The sequence below is a fragment of the Nannobrachium achirus genome, assembly GCF_963921795.1.
Source record: "Nannobrachium achirus genome assembly, chromosome: 1".
Lineage (NCBI taxonomy): Eukaryota > Metazoa > Chordata > Actinopteri > Myctophiformes > Myctophidae > Nannobrachium > Nannobrachium achirus.
Window position 1 is genome coordinate 66,004,930 of NC_137810.1, and position 22,908 is coordinate 66,027,837.

Genomic DNA, 22,908 nt, shown 5'->3' on the forward strand with positions numbered 1-22,908 from the left:
TAAACTTATTCTTAATAGCCAACAAGGCATTTCAGATCTTTTAGATGCTAGGGTCCAAGTGGTTAATGTGAAAAAAGAAAGTTCCTATCACACAAAGATTTGGCAGCCCCCCAGTAGGACCCCCTGGTGAAGACCCATGCTTTAACCACTTAAACCCCTGGGTGAGTCACGATATGTCAACATTCTGAACAACATTCGAACAATTCTGCATAAACTACGCCAATGAGAAGCTCGAACAGCATTTTAATCTGCATGTTTTCAAAGTGGAACAGGAAGAATACACTAGCTCTATGCTACAACGACACAAAGATAAATAGGATGGATATGAATTATAGCCTACATACCGTATATAATAAATTCATTTGTAATAGTTGAATAGATATAAAATTATAGTAATTATTTTAATATTCTTGGACTGGCCCAAGACGGACAAAAGCGAAATAATTTGCCAAGAATGTGACTTTAGCTCTTACTTTGAGACAATGTTCACCTCTGGCATGAAGGAATCCAAACAGTGAAGGGTTAACTCATTCTGTGCCAATGACGGCTTATGACGTTTTTTTTTCCAATAGCCCTGTGTGCCAATGACGGCTTATGACGGTTTTTGTGTTTTTTACATAGAAAAAACAAACAAACAAAAAAACATTTTTTTTTTTTTTAAAGATGTCAAAATGACCTGAGATCAGAGAGATGCTTTTCTCTGTTTGTGTGTTCGCTCCCTCGTTTAGCTGATTGAGAAAATGTGTGTTCATGTGTGTCCATTCTAGTGGATGGACACTTTTTTTCATTCAAACAGCTCTATCTCTGGAACCATTTGTCCGATTGACAAAATTCTTTTTGCCACTGAATCACAACAACTGTGTCTGTTTCCGTGGGGAAAAAAATTATACAAAAAAAAAAATCATTTTTTTTCATTGCATAGTAAAGAAAAACATACAAAATCTCGGCACAGCTACCTTGGAGCCATTTTGGCATCTGGCACAGAATACAGGTATTAGCGATGCACAGATATTTTCTTCAATTTCGATCCCATATATTAATTTGGATATTATATTTATAATGTATAAACAGTATATAAAAAAACATGTATCATTAAATATATGTCGTCGTTGTCGGTTGAAAACCTCGTATTGTATTTCCAAGTTTCAAATGTGTAAATTTTTTCGCAAAGCAAAGCCCTGCTTCATCACACAAGGCCGTCGCACAAAGTGAAAACAGCCGATCTACAAGCATACATCGCGAGGCGTAGTGTGCTTGTAGATCTGCTGTTTTCACTAGTTTAGTACATTTTACAGATGATAAATACAAAACGAATGGTTTTGGACATACAAGGTTTCCACCCGACAACGACAATATGCTATAAATATAAGGTGCTGTGAGTGAAAATTATAATGTAGGGGTGCCTCGGATTAAAAAAATATTTATGGGGTGCCCCGAGACAAAAAGGTTTGGGAACCCCTGGTCTATATATTAAAATGTCAAATGTTTCCAGATGGCGAAAGTGGAGCAGCGCTATGGCCAGAGAGACATTGGCCAGAGAGACATTGAGTCATTTGCAACAGAAGCGTGGGGAAGACCTCCTTCCTGTTTCGCTACGCAGACGACTTTTCACCCGACAATGACGATATATTAACTCATTTAGTGCCACCCCTTTCACCACTAGAGGGCGCCCAGTGGCCATAGAAAATCCCATAGAGATATGCTGGTATATGCAGAAGCCCTGCAGCCATGACTTGCCTGAACACTTTCCTTTGTGCATGTACAGGAAGAGGATGAAGTTAGATTGAAGTTAGCTATTGGCTACCAAGCATTTTAGAAGCCTTATTTTCGTCAACTTAGCCATGATTAAACCTTGCACACCTCATGCATGGGAAAAAAACAGAGAAGAATGAGCTCTAAAAAATCCAATGCAATCCTGGATTGCATTGGAGTGGATTTGTGCAGTTTGTTCACAGCTTTCAAACAAAAAAATCCGATTGGAAATCCGTTCAGGCATTCTTGAGATAATCGCCATTATGTTTTACATGTTATGTAAACAAACATGGCTGCCCTGTATGTTAGATGGGGTTGTATGGGGGTGGAACATGCAAAATCGCGATTGAAATCATGTTCACTAGATTTGATGGGGTCCAAAAAAATAAATTCAAAAAAAAAAAATTCAATTTTTTTTTTTTTTTAATATCCCGAACTAGTTCGGGATAGGCACTCTGGGATGCGATAATATATCCCGAACTAATTCGGGATAGGCACTCAATGAGTTAATGTATTAATATATAATTATAATATTTATATAACGTATTCTTGGACCGGTGCAAGACAGACAAAAGCATTTGCCAAGAAGGTTCCTTTAGATCTTTTACTTTGAGAGAATGTTCACGTCGGGCATGAAGGAGTCTTTTCAGTTTTGCATCAATTATTCCAACAAGAAGCTATTATCTATTTGTTTGAGTTGATTACAAGGATTATGAGTAATAATACTGACAATAACATCCTCCATCCTCTGTCTCTGTCTGTCTGTCTCTCTCTCTCTCTCTCTCTCCCTCTCTCTCTCTCAGATGTCTCCAGTATGACGGTACAGCACATGGTGGTTGAACCTCAGAAGCATGGCCGTGGCCGTCCCAATAAATGTGGCGGTCCTGTCCCCTCCCCTCTGCCAGAGGAGGAGAGAGCAGGAAGAGACGAAGAAAGAGAAGATGAGATGGCAGGAGAGGATGAAGAGAGGACAGGAATACGCTATGATGGAGATCCAACAGAATGAGAGAATGTTCACGTCTGGCATGAAGGAGTCTTTTCAGTTTTGCATCAATTATTCCAACAAGAAGCTCCAGCAACAATTTAACACGCAGGTTTTCAAAGTGGAACAGGAGGAACACACTAGCTCTATGCTACAGCGACACGACTCCAGATAAGCCATTGAAGATAGATAGGATGGATATGGATTATAGCTTACATACAGTATACAGTATAATGCATTCATTTGTGATAACTGAATAGATATAAAATTAGATAAGATTGTGGGATATCCTTTATTTAATAATGATATGCTAAAACTTTGCTTATGGGCTTAAAATTGTGTGATTATATTTTAAATTTATAATATTTATTATACTTTTTTTATTATTATTTTTTTATCTGTGTACAATATCCGATATATCGGGACCCGATATGGTATCGGTGGTGCATCACTAATTAATATCAATGGAGTATAACCTTGAGATGGTTGAATACAAATTATGCATAAACAGTATATAAAAAAACATTATCATTAAATATAAATATATACCATAATTATAATAATTATAGAATTTATAATAGCCTAATATTCTTGGACCGGTGCAAGACAGACAAAAGCATTTGCCAAGAATGTGACTTTAGCTCTTTTACTTTGAGAGAATGTTCACGTCTGGCATGAAGGAGTCCAAACAGTAAAGGGTTAATATCATATATTTAACCACCTCAAGTAACCTTGAGGTGGTTAAATATACATTTAGAATTTAAATTATGTATACTAGCCTACAGCCCCTTGGTGTGAAGCAGACAGACTGTGATGTTGACGCCCATTTGTGATGTAAATCGCATCACAGGACAGCCGCCTACAGGCCAAAATTTGGGAAAATACTTTAAACATTTTGGGATTATGAGAAGTAGAGACACATCTGAAGGTGATAAAGTTGATGTTGGGCAAGGTACATGCGTTATTGATTTTTGTATTGTGTTTTTTAGACAATTGAGCAACTGCTGAACGTGGAGTTACAGATGGACGGTCGGACCAACCAGCATACACACTATTTTTTGGGGCGATTCTAATTAGGTTGTGGGATACACAGTATATAAGAAAACATGTATCATTAACTCTAATAATGTAATTACTATATGGGGAGTATCTTGGGTGGATTACTGCACTGGAGTTGGTTAACACAATAGCCAGAATGTGGCCTGCTATGGGGAGAGGCTGACACCTTAGTCTCTCTGTTCAAGTTAAGTTTGTCATTTGAGTTGCCTTATTTTGAGTTATATTTCACTTATGTTATGTTAGGCCTGGAGTTAAATAGTTATTTTCACCTGCAAGCCTGCCTCCATGTCCATAAATGACATTATAAATATAATAATGTAATTAATATATAATAATTATATAATTTATAATAATATTCTTGGCCCGGTGCAAGACTGGACAAGAATAGATTTCTTTGACAACTAGCATGCTTCAGCCTCGTGGAAGTTAATACGGGAATCCTGGACCTTCTGGACGAGAAGTGCAAAAATGCCATCTGGTCCGTTCCCTATCACACTTAAAGACCACTGAGTTCAAGAGTTTTCAGCGGAGTGTGCCCCCTGGTGGACAGAGGAATGAGTGACCATGTCAAGTTCCCTGCGCATGACAAGGCACTGATTCTGGCCATGAATGAAGCGTTCCCTACGGACCGCTCAGAAGACAAGGTGAAGAACTACAGTCTCCATAGACCAGGTCTGGATAAAAACGACACATTCTCTTCAGACCATGTAAAGCTGAAACTTAAAGGAATTGACGTTAAGGGCACCAGCAGGACTCACTTTGGATAAGTGAATCCTGCCTGTATGCAGCATGGAAAGATCTTCGATAAGTTACAGGTGCTGAGGGAGCGAAACAGACCAAAGACAAATTTAAAGGAATTAATTGAAGGGCACCACCAAAAGCCCTGAAACCGACTCCAACATGTATGGAGCACTTCATCCTAGAGTCCAGAGTGCACGTTCATCAGGCTGCCTCACACTAACGAAACAAAAGATAGGCATAAGTTGTGAGCTTTTAAATCTGTGATTTTCTGAGAAACCAGACATTCTATGAATAGGTTTAAGTGAATATAGGTCTTCAGTAAAATACAGATTATAGGCCTTTTCCATTTAAAAGTATTTCTCTCATTTCTTTTCATACTTGAGTAAAACACTGAGCACTTCTTCCACCAGTGAGGTTAAACCATCAAGCTCTTTCAGCTTTCAGTTGAAGGACTGAAGACACAAAGCTGTAGGACTTTGAAACACACATTTATAGATTTGCTATTTTTGAAAAGAATATGACAGATTTGTTTTTGAAGATTTTCGCCTATGGTGACATGCCCAGGATAGGGTCGCCAGTGAACTCTAACGTCCCAGCATTCACAAAAAAAGAATCAAGTTCATTATGCACCGCGCAACATAATATATAGAAAATAGCAAAGCTTGTAGATTTGCTACTTTCTGTGAAAAAGGGGAGGGCCTTGTATAGGCCCTTGGGGGACTCCATTCAACAAAGTATCCAGGGTTTGAGTGGTTACAGTGAGCAGGACTCTTCAACAGGCATAAACAGAGCCCTGGGAGCACGTTACACTGATATCACACTGACTGACGTCACACAAAACTCCTCAACTGATCATTAGACACAAAGGAAAAGAAGTCACAGAACTCACATCAAACTGTTGGCGGTTTTCCTCCTAGTGCAGAGGAAGAAGGCTTAGGATCAGGGGTCATCAATGTCCATAAATGGATAAATGTGTGCTGTCCATGGCAAAGACTTGGCCTTAACTGTGGCAAATTCGAGTTTCTTTTTTACACACCAGTATAATGTTCTTATTTCTCCAGGTTCTACTATGACAAATTTTGGAGTGCACTAGTACTGGTTCTCAAATGTTATTTGCAAGGAACCCCATAACTCAGAGTGTAAAAATGTCACCGGGCAACGGCCTGCTGAACACTCAAGAGTTATAGACCGGTTATGGTCATTCAGGGCTAGCTCTTTATTGTGTTTATGGTAATATTTCTGTCCACTCATTGTATCTGTGTCAAAACAGTAGTTTTGACAAAAATATCCACCACAAGATGTTTACTGTGATCGCTCACTCTTCACTTATACTCCAAATACAGTATACTAGATACAGTATGTTGAAAATTAACTTTTGCCAAAAATGTCCACCACAAGCCAACGTGGCGATGACCCTCACAAGCGCACCTCACAAGCCTCACACAGGACGGTGAGTGAACCGAAACAATCGCCCCTCAAAACACCATGGTTGGAAATCTGTTGGGAATAGCTTGCATGTAACCTGCGTACGTGCGTGCACTCTCAATGCCTCGATGTTCATACCAATTACAAACTGGGCTACATTTTCAGTCTCTCCATCTCTCTCTCAGTATCATCCTACAGGAGTCAAGTCTCTCCATATAAGGCTTCTCTCCATATAAGGTGTCAAGTCTCTCTCCATATAAGGTGTCAAGTCTCTCCATATAAGGCTTCTGTGTCTTTGCATCTCTCACATCATGCTGTAGAGGGCGCTGCAGCTCCCAGTCCACTCTGCTCCAGCTCAGCGATCACAGACACGTGTTTGAAGTCCACTGGACTGTGGTTGAACGCCTCCACCAATCGGAACGTCTCCTGCCTCGGCGTGCCGTAGAACAGCTGCACCTGATTGGCCAGGCACTGGGCCTGGTGGACGCTCTGGAACAAAGGGGGGGAGGGGTCAGAATGGTCCATTTAACCCATTTAGGCCTAGCATTATTGAATGCTTTAACCGGTGAAAAATAGCAGATGTACAAGCTCACAGCGCGGCACCGAGTGCCGCGCTGCGAGCTTGTAGATCTGCTGTTTTTGAAAAAGTCGTGAAAATGTGTGCAAATCTTTGAATATGTATTTTCAAAGCGAACGTTTGTAACTCAAATGTTGCTTCTGGGTGGTCCCTGAAACCAGATATTTTGAGATGGGGGTCCGTGGCCTCCCTTTGAGATCCACTGACATAGTAGTCTCTCAAGAACAGACTACTGAGCTCCACTTAAGTGAAAAGGACCTTTTCTTTGACGATGGCTAGCCAGTTCTCCCCATCCAGATAACAGACCGTTATCCCAGAAATACTGCTCGTTTTAGTTGTTTATGTGTAGATAAAATGTATCTACTACATACATTATAATCTCTCAGTTACAAATTGAACAAATTACTCACTATGAACTTGCGGTCCATCTCTGCAGTCATGAGGATGATTCCCTTGTCTTTGCTGAGCTCAGGATAATGGTAGAGAATCAACTGGCTGGGAGCGTGCTCTCCTAGGGTCTGACAGAACATACAGTAATATAATTAATTAATAACATGACATACTAATAAGACACCTCAGGGCGACATGCAACATTGCGCCAATTCTTTGCCATCTGGCCAGTGATGTATATCGGACCAGTTACCCATATATGGAGACCCCTGGTACCCATATATGGAGATATGCTGTGAGAGCCCAAACATGCTTGCTTACTCAGTTATTTGTTATGTGAAAGTCCTATGATGTCTATGACATCTGACATCATACCCTTTTATGCCCATACACAGAGATCCCTGTTTGTAGAACCAGCCACACAGATATGGGCTGTCTTGGCCATCTGTCTTGGCCATATATGGATTCTGTTAGTGTGGTATGTGGCCGATGTGGCCTCCATATATGGGCATTCCAATGTGAAGTCCTTTTAGATATGGGCTTAATATTGATGACATCAGGGAACTCCATATATGGCCATAAAAGGGATTCTGTTAGTGTTCCATCACAGTGAAGCCAGAGCGTGATGTCAGAGTGGCAAATCCATTCTGTTAAGAGTGGTTCCCTCAGTAATGTGTCAGGGGAACCACAGTGTCAGGTGTGAAATAAAGGGTGATATGTCTTCTTTTATTTTACATAACCAATTATTTAACCAATGTCTCAATCATTAAAAGAATGTGTTTATTCCACCGTGTTCTCATTGAGTCCAGGCAGGATGATTGTATAGGGTTTATATAAACTTTATTTACATTTGTTTGAAGGCATTTATTGTGATGGCGTACCTGGACGTTGATGAGGGAGGTGAAGTGAAGTTCATGCCCCGCCCACTGACCCAGGAAGAACTCATAGCCTTCCTGCTGAGGCAACGCGTACAGGAACTGCACAGGAAGACATATATGGTCATAAGGAAATACACAGGAAGACATATATGGTCATAAGGAACTGCACAGGAAGACATATATGGTCATAAGGAACTGCACAGGAAGACATATATGGTTATAAGGAACTGCACAGGAAGACATATATGGTCATAAGGAACTGCACAGGAAGACATATATGGTCATAAGGAACTGCACAGGAAGACATATATGGTCATAAGGAACTGCACAGGAAGACATATATGGTCATAAGGAACTGCACAGGAAGACATATATGGTCATAAGGAACTGCACAGGAAGACATATATGATCATAAGGAAATGCAAAAGACATGTATGGTCATAAGGAACTGCACTGGAAGAAATATATATCGCTGTTGTTGGGTGGAAACCTTGTGTGTCAAAAACTGTTTGTTTTGTATTTATAAAGGTGATTTAAACTAGTGCAAATAGCTGATCTGGTCAGTTAGCAACGCACAACGTCGTAAAAGGTGAACCAGCTCTCTGGAGTGATATAGAACACACTGATCATTGACCATGTTGGTGGCGAGGCTGACATGCCTGAGGAGTCTCCCCGGGGGGTGGCTGGGCTGCGTCCCATGCCGACACACGGTGGCACCCTCTGTCCCCTGCCCTGAGAAGTTCCACCCTGAAGGCTTGTCCACCCCTGCTAAAGCCTCATCAGGGTTATTCCACAAAGGCCAGGTTTGGCTTCCGTCGGGGGAGGACCACCAAAGACCAGCTGACAGGAGCAGCGTTCGAGCCAGCCACAGATGCTGCCATTAACATTGATAAATAAACACAGTCTTTTAACCCATTTAGGCCTAAAATTATTGACTGTTTTAACCAGTGAAAAATAGCAGATATACAAGCTCACAGCGCGGCACCGAGTGCCTCGCTGCGAGCTTGTAGATCTGCTATTTTTGAAAAAGTCATGAAAATGTGTGCAAATCTTTGAATATGTGTATTTTTTGGGCAGAATGATCCTGGCTGGTGGTGCAGCCTTGGTGCTCTGTGTTACTATGGACTGGGCATGTCGAATGAGATCGGTGCCATTGAGAAGGCAAAGATCTGGCCCCAGTACGTCAAGGACAGAATCCATTCCACCTACATGTATTTCGCCGGCAGCATTGGAATGACGGCCATGTCAGCTGTTGCAGTGAGCAGGACCCCAGCACTCATGCGTCTGATGATGAGGGGCTCTTGGCTGGCAATTGGAGCTACGTTTGCCGCCGCGATTGGAGCTGGCATGTTGGTCATTTCATATGAGCAGAGTCCGATGCCTAAACATCTTGCCTGGATGTTACATGCAGGTGTAATGGGTGCTGTCATCGCCCCCCTCACTCTTCTGGGAGGACCCCTGATGCTGAGGGCCGCTTGGTACACAGCGGGCATCGTGGGTGGCCTTTCTACGGTGGCCATGTGTGCCCCTAGTGAGAAGTTCCTCTACATGGGTGGGCCACTGGCTGTTGGTTTCGGAGTGGTCTGCGCCTCGTCCATTGGATCGATGTTCCTGCCCCCCACCTCGGCGTTTGGAGCTGGCCTCTACTCCATTGCCATCTACGGTGGTCTGGTGCTGTTCAGCACTTTCCTCCTGTACGACACACAGGAGATCATCAAGAGAGCAGAGACCGACCCCCTCGATGGTGTCCAGAAATATGACCCCATCAATGCGTGCATGGGTATTTACATGGACACTTTGAACATCTTCGTGAGGCTGGTGATGATTCTGGCAGGCGGCGGTGGCAGGAAGAGATAGATGTCACCTGTTCCACCTCAAGTCCCCTTCCACTTCCACTGAGTACACAAGCAGCATAACCAGAAGTCTACCTTGTTTTAGTTATAAAACGCTATCCGACTGGTAAATAAACATAATATGCTGTGTTATTGATTTTTTTAGTGCATATTGCAATTTATCAGTCTAATGTTTAATTTACAATTTGCCATACAATGAAGATTTTCAAAAAGTATAAAATGTAGAAAATACCTCATCTACAACTTTGCAACGCACTGAGATCAGCTACAGCTATGTTTGGTATGTGATACGTATGACAAATTATAAATCAGACACATCAAGACAAATCGTTGTATATTGATATGGTTATAGGGAGAGCTGTTATCTTGATTCTGAAAGTTCTGTTTGACGCATTCCAGGTTTGCTGGAGGCGAATCTGTCTCCTCTGACCTTGACTTGTTTATATTGTTCCTTATGTTTTCTATTTATTTTGAATGCACAGTTGTAACCCATTTTTGATTGGGGTAAAAGAAGTTCCGGACACCTAAGCTCATAACCATACGTACGTCATCTAAATCTGGGGATGCTTCTAGCTCTCACACTTATTTTCTTAAGATACATTGAGATTTAACTTTTTGCATCAGGGAATGCCATTCTGCGCAGATTGATTCAGTTTATGGGATCCAATAAAGACATAAAAAAAAAGAAAAAAATAGCTGATCTACAAGCACACAACACCTTGCGGTGCGAGGCGGCGTGCCCTTGTAGATCTGCCATTTTCACTAGCTTTGTGCGACAGTCTTGTATGATGAAGCAGGGCTTTACTTTACGGGGAGGAAAAAAAACGTAATAATTTGAAACTTGGAGATAAAAGGTTTCTATCCGACAGTGACGATATGGTCATAAGGAAACTAATCAAAAAGAATGACAATGTTTGATGTTCTCACAGGTATAGCTGTGTGTCTCTTACCACTGGACAGGATCTGGCTCTGTTGAACATGATGTCAAATGTCTGGGTCTGAAAGAAGCAGAACACAATTTAAGGTTGCAAGAGGCTTGTAGATCTGCTATTTGTCATACGAGGAATTTATAAGGCCACGTAACCTCTATACCAGGGTTTAAGCTAGGCACTTTTTGGGCTGGCCACCATGACCGACATGAATGTAGTCCAATAATCGCCCATATTATAACTAACATACGTGTTTGCAGATACGTGCTCCCAACTGATTATATACCTTGTTAGGTTAGCGCTGAGCTTCTTTCCACTTTATCACAGATGCAATCGGTTCCTGTTGCCAAATAAATAATATCTATCTACTAAAAATAACTGAATATATCTACTAAAAATAACTGAATAAAGTCGCCGTGAGTGAACATCTCATTCAACCTTAAGCGAAACCTACAGCTTTAGTTGTTTTGTTATCATGATGGCGCAAGGAAGGATCACTACTTGCCTGCAATGTGTCACCAACTTTCACCACTTTAGCCATTGCATTATCCATTACTGAACCTCTAATCAGAAGACCTGGCTAAGTAATCATAACACCTGGGCAAACCAAGAAGACCCAGCGCTGATTAGGAGAAGCTGTGCAAAGCATCATTTCTGCATTCCTATGCATGCAATGTTGTGTTACTTTATCCAATTAATAAGAATAATAATCGGCTTAAATGAAATAGCGGCCATGTTTGGGAAAGTGTAATTAAACATTTCATCGGTCAATGGCCGGTAAACACCGTTTAATGGAAAGTTTCTGAAACCTTGCCCTATAAACTTTGTTGATTAGGCTCTATGCATATACGCCATTTTGTTCTACTTCCGGGTGTCTTTCAACTTCCTTCACAGGTGTTACCGATGATACTAATGAAGGGTCTGTTCCATTCTGCTCAAACAGAGTCGGGGTGCTGCTATTGTGCATGTTGGCTCTCTGGAAACACTCTGCAACACCAGTGGGTCTCAAAGTGTCCTTGAGTGGGTTCCAAATGTCCCCATACAGGTGTGTAACTCTGAGAGTGTACAAATGGAAGCAAATGGACCAGCAAGGGTCCATTTGCTTCCATTTGTTGATTCCATTTGTACCGAGTTATGGGGGTCCTTGAAATGAAAGCACCACTGTACAATAAACCAAACAGAGCCTTAATTAGTATCAATAGTAACACCTGTGAAGGAAGTCGAAAGACACCCGGAAGTAGAACAAAATGGCGTATATGCATATAGCCTAAAAATCTCTTGAAAATAGCCAGTCTGAAAATAGCTAGTCTACAGCTTGTAGAAGTCTGACAGCCCTTAACATTTGGCTAAAATAGCCAATCTGCAAGATCACATGTGAGCTAGAAGATCAGCTATTGAACTGGAGTTCTGCAGGACAATCCTGTTCATGTCCATCATATCAACCTGACCACACTCTTAACGACATGCTCACTGTTGGGTTGTCACTGGAATAAAACCATCACCATCACTCAAAGTCCTTTTATATATATTTTTTTTTTTTATTATTTTTATCCCTCGATTTTGTAACCCATTTTCTTTCACCCAGTGCCACCACCACTCAAAGTCCTTTTAGGTTGTTTTATTATTGTTTGGTACCAAACAATAATACAATTAATGTAAATGAGTGCTGGTGATGGTTGGGTTTTGCTAGACCTTGTGCATGCACACAGCACAGTAAAACACTGATGGGAGAATGCATAGTATGATGGTTATTATCATTAGCACTGAAACGTTCCAAATGTAAAAACTCACCGGTATGACTGCACTGATCGTGTCCTTTGTTGAGTAATACTTCATCCACAGCTAAAAGAGACAACAGACAAAATAGATTCAAAATGATTCATATGCATACATCATTGTTAATACTGTATGTCATGTTAATATTAAAGATCATTGTTAATACTGTATGTCCAATTGATATTAGATATTGTTGATAATACTGTATGTCTCATATAGAGCTCACCACGGCGACTCCATCTAAACAGATGCTTGATTTAACAACAGCTAGATTTTTACATTATTATACATAAACTCAGCAAAAAAAAAGAAAAAAAAAAAAGGAAACTTGACTTTGGTCCATTATATCTCCCCTTTAATAATACCCAATTGTATTGTGTTTTATATCATTATCGTTGATTTGTCACCTTTACAACAAGGTACAGTTTCTAAGCATCATATTGTTGTATTACTTTTTATTTTCTATTATCTATCGGCACCGTTGCAGGTGTATCTATCGGCACCGTTGGAGGTGCGTCAGGCCCAAGGCCCATCATCCCTTAAGAAATAATACCATTGATTTTACAAGAAAGGTATCTTGCATCTTTCTAGTTAGTGTGGTTGCCAGTAGGGCAATCAGACTATATTAGTTCTAGTCCGGCCTGTTTTTTCTTCCGTATCAACTTGTTTTAGCCAATCAGGAAGCAGCATTCTCGGTGACGTCAACATTATAGAGTCAGTCCTTTTGCTGGGATTGGAACTTTTTTTTTGTTTGTTTGTGTGTTCATCGTTTGATTGTATCAGGCTCACTGTGTGTGCATGCATGCGAGCTCAGGGGCGAGGTGGGCTAATTTTGTTTTTCTTTCTCTTGGTAGTCATGAGTGCCAGTTCCCACTTGATGTTATGTGGGAGTTCAGACTGCTTCAGGCCATAATGCTTAACCGATAGCTTGCATAATGTCTTCAAAGTAGGATGTAAATCTAAGACACACAGGTCATCAAGTGGTACGCGACTACGCGGCCTGCTTTGCATCCTCCAAAAATGATACGATCTCCCACCATGCAACAGAACATCCCATACTTCCTACACGGGTCTTTCCCCTTGTGTTCAACCTGCTTCCAGGAGAAGGTCTCAGGACTGAGTTTCCACAGATCATTGAAGCACTGGTTCCTGTTCGAGCCACCAAATATGTACAGCTCTCCATTGTAGGCAAAGGCTGTATGATCGCAGCGTCGTTCTGGGAGAAGGTGTCCAGAAAACGACTTGCTCTGCCAGCAGTTGGTCTCTGTGTCAAACACTGTGATGTCGTTGTCGACGAGGCCTCCAAATACAAACATCTTTGTCCCGATGGTGGTGGCAGAGTGACCTTGTGAAATAGGTGGTGGATATCCTCTGGTGTTAATTAAAGACCAGACCATTGTGGTGGTGTCCAACTTGTACATGTCATTAGTCCATCCCCGCAGGATGCGTCCTCCATACACATACATGGCCTTCTCCAGGACACAGGCTAAGTGTGAGCGGAGCCTGCTTGCTTCTGGAATAGTCCCAGAAACATTGGGTTTGAACCACCTGTGGGAGTCGACACACCTGTGGGTGTCGACATCAAAGGCATAAAGCACATTGGAGTAGGGATACCCTCCCCAGATGTAGACTATTTCTTTTACCAGCACAGCTGTGTGGCCCCTGCGCCTGGAGGGAACCTCAGTGGGACGTTGTCCTCTTCCATTCGTCACTGGGGGAACTTCCTCCAACGCAAAGACACTGTGTTGAAGATGTGGACTTCAATCTGATCACTGTTGTTCAGGTAGCTGTTGTATCCTCCAAATGAGTACAGCTCGTGTCCGACTACCACAGCAGCATGGTGGAAATTCTTAGGTCCTCCTTCCAGATATATCGTCCAGTGAACCATTTCACACACCAGCACCACTTTCAAAATGATTTACAATAGAGGTTGTTAGAATGTGTTCCAAGAAGTTGCTAAATGGTCTTGTGTTGGAAAATACATACAGTATGTAATAATGATGTGGTGATGACATTGCGTGTTGACATTATATGGAATAGCCAATGACGTTACTCAACATGAATGGCTATTTTAGCTACTATGACATCAGTATGACATCAGTAATACATATTTGGGCATATTGTGATAAAGATAAACAGACAGATATGCAGAGAAAGTCAACAACACCTTGGAAACAGTGTGTTTGTGGACTGGTAAGTTTGATGTGTCTCAATGCTCAGGAAGAGCTTCAACCTAGTAGCTATTAAGGACACATGGCACAAACCTCTAGTATTATAGAATCTATAATAGTAGAGGTTTGTGCCCATTTTGTAAGATATTATGCGGTCATGTAAAACTTGACCAATCATGGTAATTGGCTCATTTATAGTCTGGTTGGCCAAAATGTCACGTGAAGCTCACCAAACGTAATCCCCAAGCTTATGGGACATACATATGCCCATCTGATTTGCTTCGCTCTATTGTTTTATCACGTTTACCGTGCTAAAATGTTGGGCATGCATACGCATGGGGGCATGCAAACAAGTGGCTAAATATGTCTTTTTAGATAAAATAAGCCAGTAGTTTCTTTATTGCTATTTACAGTAACACTTCTAGCCCCCACAAGTCACATCCAACCATGAAAGGTTGTGTTGTATGTTGGGAATGGGCTTATTTCTGTGTAAAATGACATATTTAGCCACTTGTACGCATGCCCCCAACCACTGAAATAAGAATCTCTAAAACAATAGAAAGAAGTACATTAAATAATTTTAACACTCATCTTGTATATTCTTTAATTACTAAATTAAAGAACCCTTGTTGTAAAAAACTAAAGTTGTCCTTTAAGCACCCAATTCATTTCCAATGGGAAATGAGTCTGGAGAGAGAGGAAGAGAGAGGGCCACTCTGAATGTAGGAGTCTCAGAGGTAATGTTGGAGTGCTCGTTGGGCAGATCTTTATGCCCATACATGGTGTTCCATGCGAGCCCACACTGTTTCGTAGGAACAGTATTTCTAGTTTATAGATAGTTTACCTGAATTTCTACTCTTTTAACTTGTTCTGTAAAGCAATTTGTAACCTGGTTTGGAAAAACTCTTTGCAAATAAATGCATTGTCATTATCAGTATGGTCACTAGAGGGCAATGTGACTCCACACATAACTGTCAGTTCTCTTTCTACAAAGCGAGCAATGCTTCTCTCCACTCACATCACCACACGCTGTGGGCTTGTAGATCGGATATATCCACTAATTAGAACAGTGGTTCTCAACCTGTGGGTTTGGACCCCCAGAGGGGTCCCAAAATTATTTTGTGGGGTCCCCATATGTTTAGCCTAATGTTAACATTGTTTTCTCACTCAACAGTAAACAAACCACGATACAGTATATGTGTATACACTGGGTATCTGCACATTTCTAAAGTGACAATTTAAGGACTTTAAAAACTTTTAGAACCTCTGGTCTAACACTGACCAAATTGTCAAATAGGCAACAATTGTGAAAATAGCAGCTCTACATGTTGACAACGCCTTGCGTTGCGAGGTGTTGTGAACATGTAGATCGGCTATTTTCATAATGGAATAGATAGTCAAACTAAATGTAATGCCAGCTCCTAAATTCCAATTGCTTGTGCAGGGGATCCCCAGTTCAACTACAGGTATGATTATTTTGGGGGTCACTATCTATTTTCATTGGATATAATATAATATCAGACTGACCTCAGAAATCTCATCTCTGATCTTGTTGTGAATGATATAAATATATAACGTGGATAATATGATCAGACTGACCTCATAAATCTCTGATCTTATTGTGAGTGATACAACAGAGATATACAGTAACATTCACACTGACCTCAGAGATTTCATCTCTTGTCTTGTCGTGAATCAATTCCAGGTTCAGGATGGATCCCAGCGTCTGAACAGGAGACAATTCATCACATCATTATGTGGCGGCCATTTTACCCTGACAGCACACACACTGTGTAAGGTTGCAACACTTATTGCATCTAATCAAGTTAACCAATTTAGGTCTAGAATTATTGAATGCTTTAACTATTGAAAAATAGCAGATCTACAAGCTCGTAGCGCGGCATCATGAAAATGTTCAATCTTTGAATATCTCATTTTTAAGTGTACATGTGTAACTCAAATATTTGCTTCTGGGGGGTCCCTGATACAAAATATTTTGAGACGGGGGTCGGCGGCCAAATACATATAATTCTAGGGGTCCTTGACATGAAAGAGTTTGAGAACCACTGACGTAGAAACATGTGTTTTTCAAAAAAACCTTCGAAGGATTTAGAAGACACTTATAGAATGGGGTCAAAATTCAAATGTTCACGAATTTTTAAAAATAGCAGATCTACAAGCTCGCAGCACAGCACTGCTGCACTGTGAGCTTGTAGATCTGCTATTGTTTTTTAATAGTTAAAGCATAAAATAACACGCAATAATGTGTACCCGTAATTTTTGCTAAACAAAAAATAACCAAATCACACCCCCCACACTGGATTTCACAAATTCAAATTAGAATTCATGTTTTACCTTGTCTTTTGTAAAGCCTCCAGAATGTCCTCCTGTAGACTGTTGGCCTTTCTTCAACTATGAAAATACAAATGAATCAATGTTAATCAATGTTATAATCGTATTCATCAACATCGTTGATGAATACGTTGATCGTTCACATTCATACATCCAGATGAATATCATCTCGTAGTAAACATTCACATCTTATTTATCAACATTATTCATATCTAGATGCAGATCATATCAGAGTTAGAAAACCTTCATTTTATTAATTTAATTCACAAGTTTGATTCTCTAAATACGATCAGATGATTGTAGCATCATCAGAAAACATTCAGGAACAATAATTGTTCAACATAGTCATCCTTTAATGCTTAAGGAATCTACTGTCAGAAATCAATGCCCAAGTAAAACTGTTTACATCCATGCTGTCTGTCAAAGGTACTGCTGTCTGCAGGGACGTGCAGAGAATGTTAGAGAGGCAGGGGCTGACATTTCTAAAGCCTTTTGGTGAAAATATCAAAAATAGAAGACATCCAGTCCAAGCTCACAACGCATCACACTCGGTGCTTGATACCTCACTGACTGAACTAAGCATAAACAAGTCAATACTAGATGGCAATCATAGCATGGATTTCTACACAGAGAGGGCTCTTCTTTCAACATAAATTCAGCTTTTAAGTTCAGGAGAGGACAAGGTAATTCTCTTGAATGCGGCCTTCAGGTATGGCATGGTAAGAGGGCATTTGCATTTCTTTCACCATAGTAAAAACTGCATTTGTGGTCTGGAGAGGGCTGTTTTTACTTATGGATAAAAGGCCCTTTTAAAAAGGGCCTGGCTGTCTGTGTACACAGTCGGGGACCCACATGGCCAAAAGCTCAAAGAAAAGAGGTGTACCTGTGATTTTCTGCCGTACTTTTTATTTCTGTTTTATCTATTAGTTTGGTCATTAAGGTCCACAGAATGAGAGGCCTGCTCTGCCGGAAAGTTCGCGAAAAAAAGTTAGAGGCATTTTTGTGTAATAAAGCCTTCATTTTTTGACCTTGTGATATGAATTAGGTTTCCTTTCTTAAAGTGCTCAGTAAGTTGTGTAGAATGTCAATAAATCATTCCCAGATACACAGAACACATGTGTGAACAACACCAAGTCAAGAAATAATCTCCCAAAGCCTTTCCAAATTATTTATAGCCATTTTATGTACAAAAATGTACCCGTTTCTTGCATTTTTCCCAATAATTGTATCTTTACTTCAATAGTAATCAACTTTGCCATGGCTTATGACATCAGGCAATGTTTCATCCTTTTCAGCAATCTTTATAATTATTCCACACAAAATATTATTAAAATCAACCCTAAATTAAAGGAACTGTTGTGATTTTATTACCCTTATTGCTCAAAATTCATATAGCCTTTTTCTGTCAGAAAAAAACCCGTACCCCCTCAAAAAACAAAACAAACATGCAACACAACAAATTCAAGTATTGTTTTATTATTAACAGCTGTTATCTTTTACAGTATATGAATTGATTAAACAGGAAATTAAACATTTAGCTGAATAATATAATATCACGAAAATGAAAATGAAATGAAAATAACTAACGATTAACTCATTCACTGTCACTGTCCTCAAGTATGAGTTCAACTTGTGAACATTTGTTGGGGTCCACAGTGCAGAGACATGCAATTACACACATGGCCCTGGCTCTTGCACATGAGCATCCTCTGGTACACTTGCTCTTCTTGCAGTGGCAGTATTTGGTGCGTTTATATTCTGCAGGTTTGGCATCCTTCAGCATCATGGTTGCCACTAGCTTACCACTGACAAGCTCTCTCCCAAAGTTGGTTGCAACAGGGTAAGTTGGCTGAGACATGTGTGCTCGTTTACATACAGCCAACTGATGCATGGCTAGAAAAGGTGTAATTGGAAGGCATCTTCAGTAGGTGGAAGACAACGCATGTCTCCTTTGATGTTGCCAAAAAAGATGAGCTTGCAGTGGAACCAGATTACCACTGAAATCACTCCTCTCATACAGTGAAACCATGTATCGTCTAGCCGCCGTCACATCTTCTGTAACTTCCAGACTTTCCCCATGAGAGTCTCCATATCGGCACAGAGGCAGAAGGACTTTTGGGTGCTCAACAGCAGTTTTGTAGGCACGCCTTTTTCCTCTTCTGTAAAGGTAGCTCACTGTGTCACATCCAGTCAGTATGTAGCTGCTGAGGACTATGCATGAAAGATCTAAACCTTCAACATCATACTTCACTGCCAGGGCATCCACAATTACATGAGCAGGTAGGATGATGTGCATATACTACATCACACACATGGATGGCCTACATGAGTTATGGGTAAAGAAGATGTGCAAGAGCCGGGCCCAAGTGTGTAATTGCATGTCTGCACTGGGGACCCCAACAAATGTTCACGAGTTGAACTCATACTTGAGGACAGTGACAGTGAATGAGTTAATCGTTAGTTATTTTCATTTTCGTGATATTAGATATCACAATCTTGATTTTATTCAGCTAAATGTTTAATTTCCTGTTTAATTAATTCATATACTGTATAAGATAACAGCTGTTTATAATAAAACAATACTTGAATTTGTTGTGTTACATGTTTTTCTTTTTTTTTTCTTTTTTTTTTTTGAGGGGGTACAGGTTTTTTCTGACAGAAAAAGGCTATATGAATGTGGAGCATGAGGGTAATAAAATCACAACAGTTCCTTTAATTTAGGGTTGATTTTAATAATATTTTGTGTGGAATAACTATAAAGATTGCTGAAAAGGATGAAACATTGCCTGATGTCATAAGCCATGGCAAAGTTGATTACTATTGAAGTAAAGAAAAAAAGTATTGGGAAAAATGCAAGAAACGGGTACATTCTTGTACATAAAATGGCTATAAATCATTTGGAAAGGCTTTGGGAGATTATTTCTTGACTTGGTGTTGTTCACACATGTGTTCTGTGTATCTGGGAATGATTTATTGAAATTCTACACAACTTACTGAGCACTTTAAGAAAGGAAACCTAGTTCATATCACAAGGTCAAAAAATGAAGGCTTTATTACACAAAAATGCCTCTAACTTTTTTTCGCGAACTTTCTGGCAGAGCAGGCCTCTCATTCTGTGGACCTTAATGGCCAAACTAATAGATAAAACAGAAATAAGAAGTACGGCAGAACATCACAGGTCCTCTCCAATTTTGAGGACTGGGTCCCCGACTAGGTGTTGTGCTTCCATGGAGTGTGATCACAGACCCCTGGTTGTCTCCATGGAGTAGGGCTGCAGATTGAACTATTCAAGTTGTTATTGATGTAGAGTTGCCTGTCCGTCTTTCTCCCTCCCTCGATCATATCCATTTCCATTTCTGTCTGTCTATTTGTTTCTTCCTGCTAACTTTTTTCCTTTTTCCTACCAAGTGTTTGCCCTTGGGGGAATGTTGGGTTTCTAGTGTAGAGCTGCTCTAAATGTAACATTTATTGAGATAAGTTGTTTATAACTTTTTATTTGGCACTATTTAAAAAAGAAAACATTTACAGAGTGGTTCCTGTGTAAATAAGCCGTAAGGCTTTCTAGGATTTCCTTTTAGTTGACCTCGTACCAGTGATTTGTGCTGTCATGAAACTGTGCTTTTTTTCAATTGAAAACTGCTAACTCATCAATCAATCAATCAGACAGACAGACAGACAGACAGACAGACAGACAGACAGACAGACAGACAGACAGACAGACAGACAGACAGACAGACTACCTCCTGCTCCATCATTCTGATAAACTCTGCTTGCTTGGAGTGTCCAATCGGTTCATTCTTCACTTCATGACGTTTCTCCAGTCGGGCCTTGAACTCCTGAGGTTTGGCACTAAAATGTAACATAGGCGGAATTAGACATTTACAGCTGGCGTTCATTATAATTATGTCAAATGCTTCGCTATTACATTTCTCAGTATAGTCTAGTGGAATTTCTGAAAAATGTGATTGTTAGAGGCATTTTGGGGTAAAAGTTGGGAACCAGTCTATTTTACACAATTCAAGGGTGCAGAATCTGAAAAAAATGGTTCCCAAGCTAAATTTTTAGTTTTTGACCTTATAATTTGCATAACAAAATAGCTGCCGAATTGTCAATTTTAAACTATTTCTTCAAGGGATATTTCACTTTCCAAAAACCTTTAGTAATTTTATTGTCTAATCAAGCTTTTGGGAACACCCAGGACAGTTTTTGAGTTGTTTGATTCAGTTTAGATTTAGATATTCATTTTATCAGACACGCCCCCTTCCTATACAAACCCATTGTAACTTCAAACTCCATTTTAACCATGATAGATTTAATGAAAACACCCGTCCTTTTGTCTGGTGACTCCTGACATCCTCCTAATACGTGAGCAGGTTGTGTTTTGTCAATAACATTTTTCATTTATTTTTAATAATTTCTTAATTGTATTTAATTTTTTTCATTTTCCCAAATAATTATAGAAAATAAACTAAAAAGGTTATCGAAAGAACACTGCCTGTTCGTCTATTAGAAGGGCATCAGGAGTCACCAGAAAAAAGGATGGGTGTTTTCATTGAATTTATCATGGTTAAAATGTTTTATTTTTATTTAAAAGGGATATTTCACTTAAATACAAAAACATTTAACCATGAAAGATTCAATGAAAACACCCATCCTTTTTTCTGGTGACTCCTGACGCCCTCCTAACAAACAGGCAGTGTTTTTTCGATAACTTTTTTAGTTTCTTTTTAATAATTATTTGGGAAAATGAAAATAAATAAATACAAAAAATAAATTATTAAAAATAAATGAAAGGAGCTATCGAAAGAACATGACCTGCCCACATATTAGGAGGGCGTCAGGAGTCACCAGAAAAAAAGGACGGGTGTTTTCATTAAATCTAGCATGGTTAAAATGGAGTTTGAAGTTACAATGGGTTTGTATAGGAAGTGTCTGATAAAATGAATATCAAATATCTAAATCTAAACTGAATCAAGTAACTCAAAAACTGTCCTGGGTGTTCGCAAAACCCTGATTATATGATAAAATGATGAAAAGTTTTTTGAAAGAAATATTACTTGAATAAATAGTTGATAATGTACAATTCGGCAGCCACTTTGTTATGCAAATTAGAAGGTCAAAAACTCAAATTTTTGATTGGGAACCAGGTTTTTCAGATTCTGCACCCTTGAATTATGTAAAATGGCCAGGTTCCCCACTTTTACCCCCAAATGCCTCTAACCTGCTTATAGAAGGCCTTTTTTCAGAATTACCGCCTGACTAGTAGAGAACAGTTCTCCAATAAATATCCATGTTTAACAGGATGGTGCCCACAAGTTGAGAAACAACGACATCTACTGGCCGTTAGCACATTGCAGAGACTAAAGGTCGAAATATTTAACCCAAAATAACGTCTAATTATCCATTTAAACTCACACTGTGTCAACATTTGCACAGACCCCGTTTTGAATCATAATAAAATGAGTTTAGAACATCTGCAGCGCGCTGTGCAGTGTGGCCATGTTAGTTATTATTAATGTTATGTTATGAATGCATGTTAGCATGCTAGGCTACCTGCGCAGCTTGCGGATCTTGTCCTGGTATTTGCTGTAGTAAGGATTGTCCTCCAGAGGCTCTGCTATTGGCTGCTGAACGCAGAAGGTTCTGAAGTGAGTTGGAAGAAGACCCGGGATGAGAGGAGAAGAGATTCCTGCTCTTCTGACCAACAACATCCCACGATACCAACAGGACATCTGGAGCAAGGCCGCCGCCATCTTTCCTTCACTCCCCATTTAATGGTCCGACTGGGAACCAGGTCACTGTGCATTCATTCTGGGGTTCCAGAACAAGACTGACGGAAAATTTTGTTTTGCTTCCTTCCTCATGATAGTACCTTGGGCTGTTTGCAGCATAGGCCTATCATATGTCACATGATGACAAAGAAACGACACATCATCACCTCACCAGTCACCAGGCGGTCGTTCGAAAGAGAGAGATTTCCCCCATGTTTGGAGGTTCATATTTGCAAACAGAAAGTACAACAC

General features: G+C 40.1%; 1 protein-coding gene and 1 pseudogene across 2 annotated transcripts; one reads left to right on the forward strand and one right to left on the reverse strand.

Moving 5' to 3' along the window:
* Positions 1-4,953: 4,953 nt before the first annotated feature.
* On the reverse strand, positions 4,954-22,656 carry LOC308281052 (ATP synthase mitochondrial F1 complex assembly factor 1-like; the record flags this gene model as incomplete). The annotated part of the gene is made up of 9 exons (XM_080721119.1): positions 4,954-6,448; positions 6,947-7,054; positions 7,808-7,903; positions 10,608-10,655; positions 12,378-12,428; positions 16,197-16,259; positions 16,889-16,945; positions 20,626-20,734; positions 22,439-22,656. 9 exons carry the CDS (start codon positions 22,654-22,656, stop codon positions 6,269-6,271), a joined length of 930 nt encoding a protein of 309 aa, XP_080577245.1. The 3' UTR covers positions 4,954-6,268.
* On the forward strand, positions 8,440-9,661 carry LOC308281044 (growth hormone-inducible transmembrane protein-like; annotated as a pseudogene). Its single transcript has 2 exons — positions 8,440-8,706; positions 8,882-9,661. The product of its transcript is annotated as a growth hormone-inducible transmembrane protein-like (transcript).
* Positions 22,657-22,908: the final 252 nt, after the last annotated feature.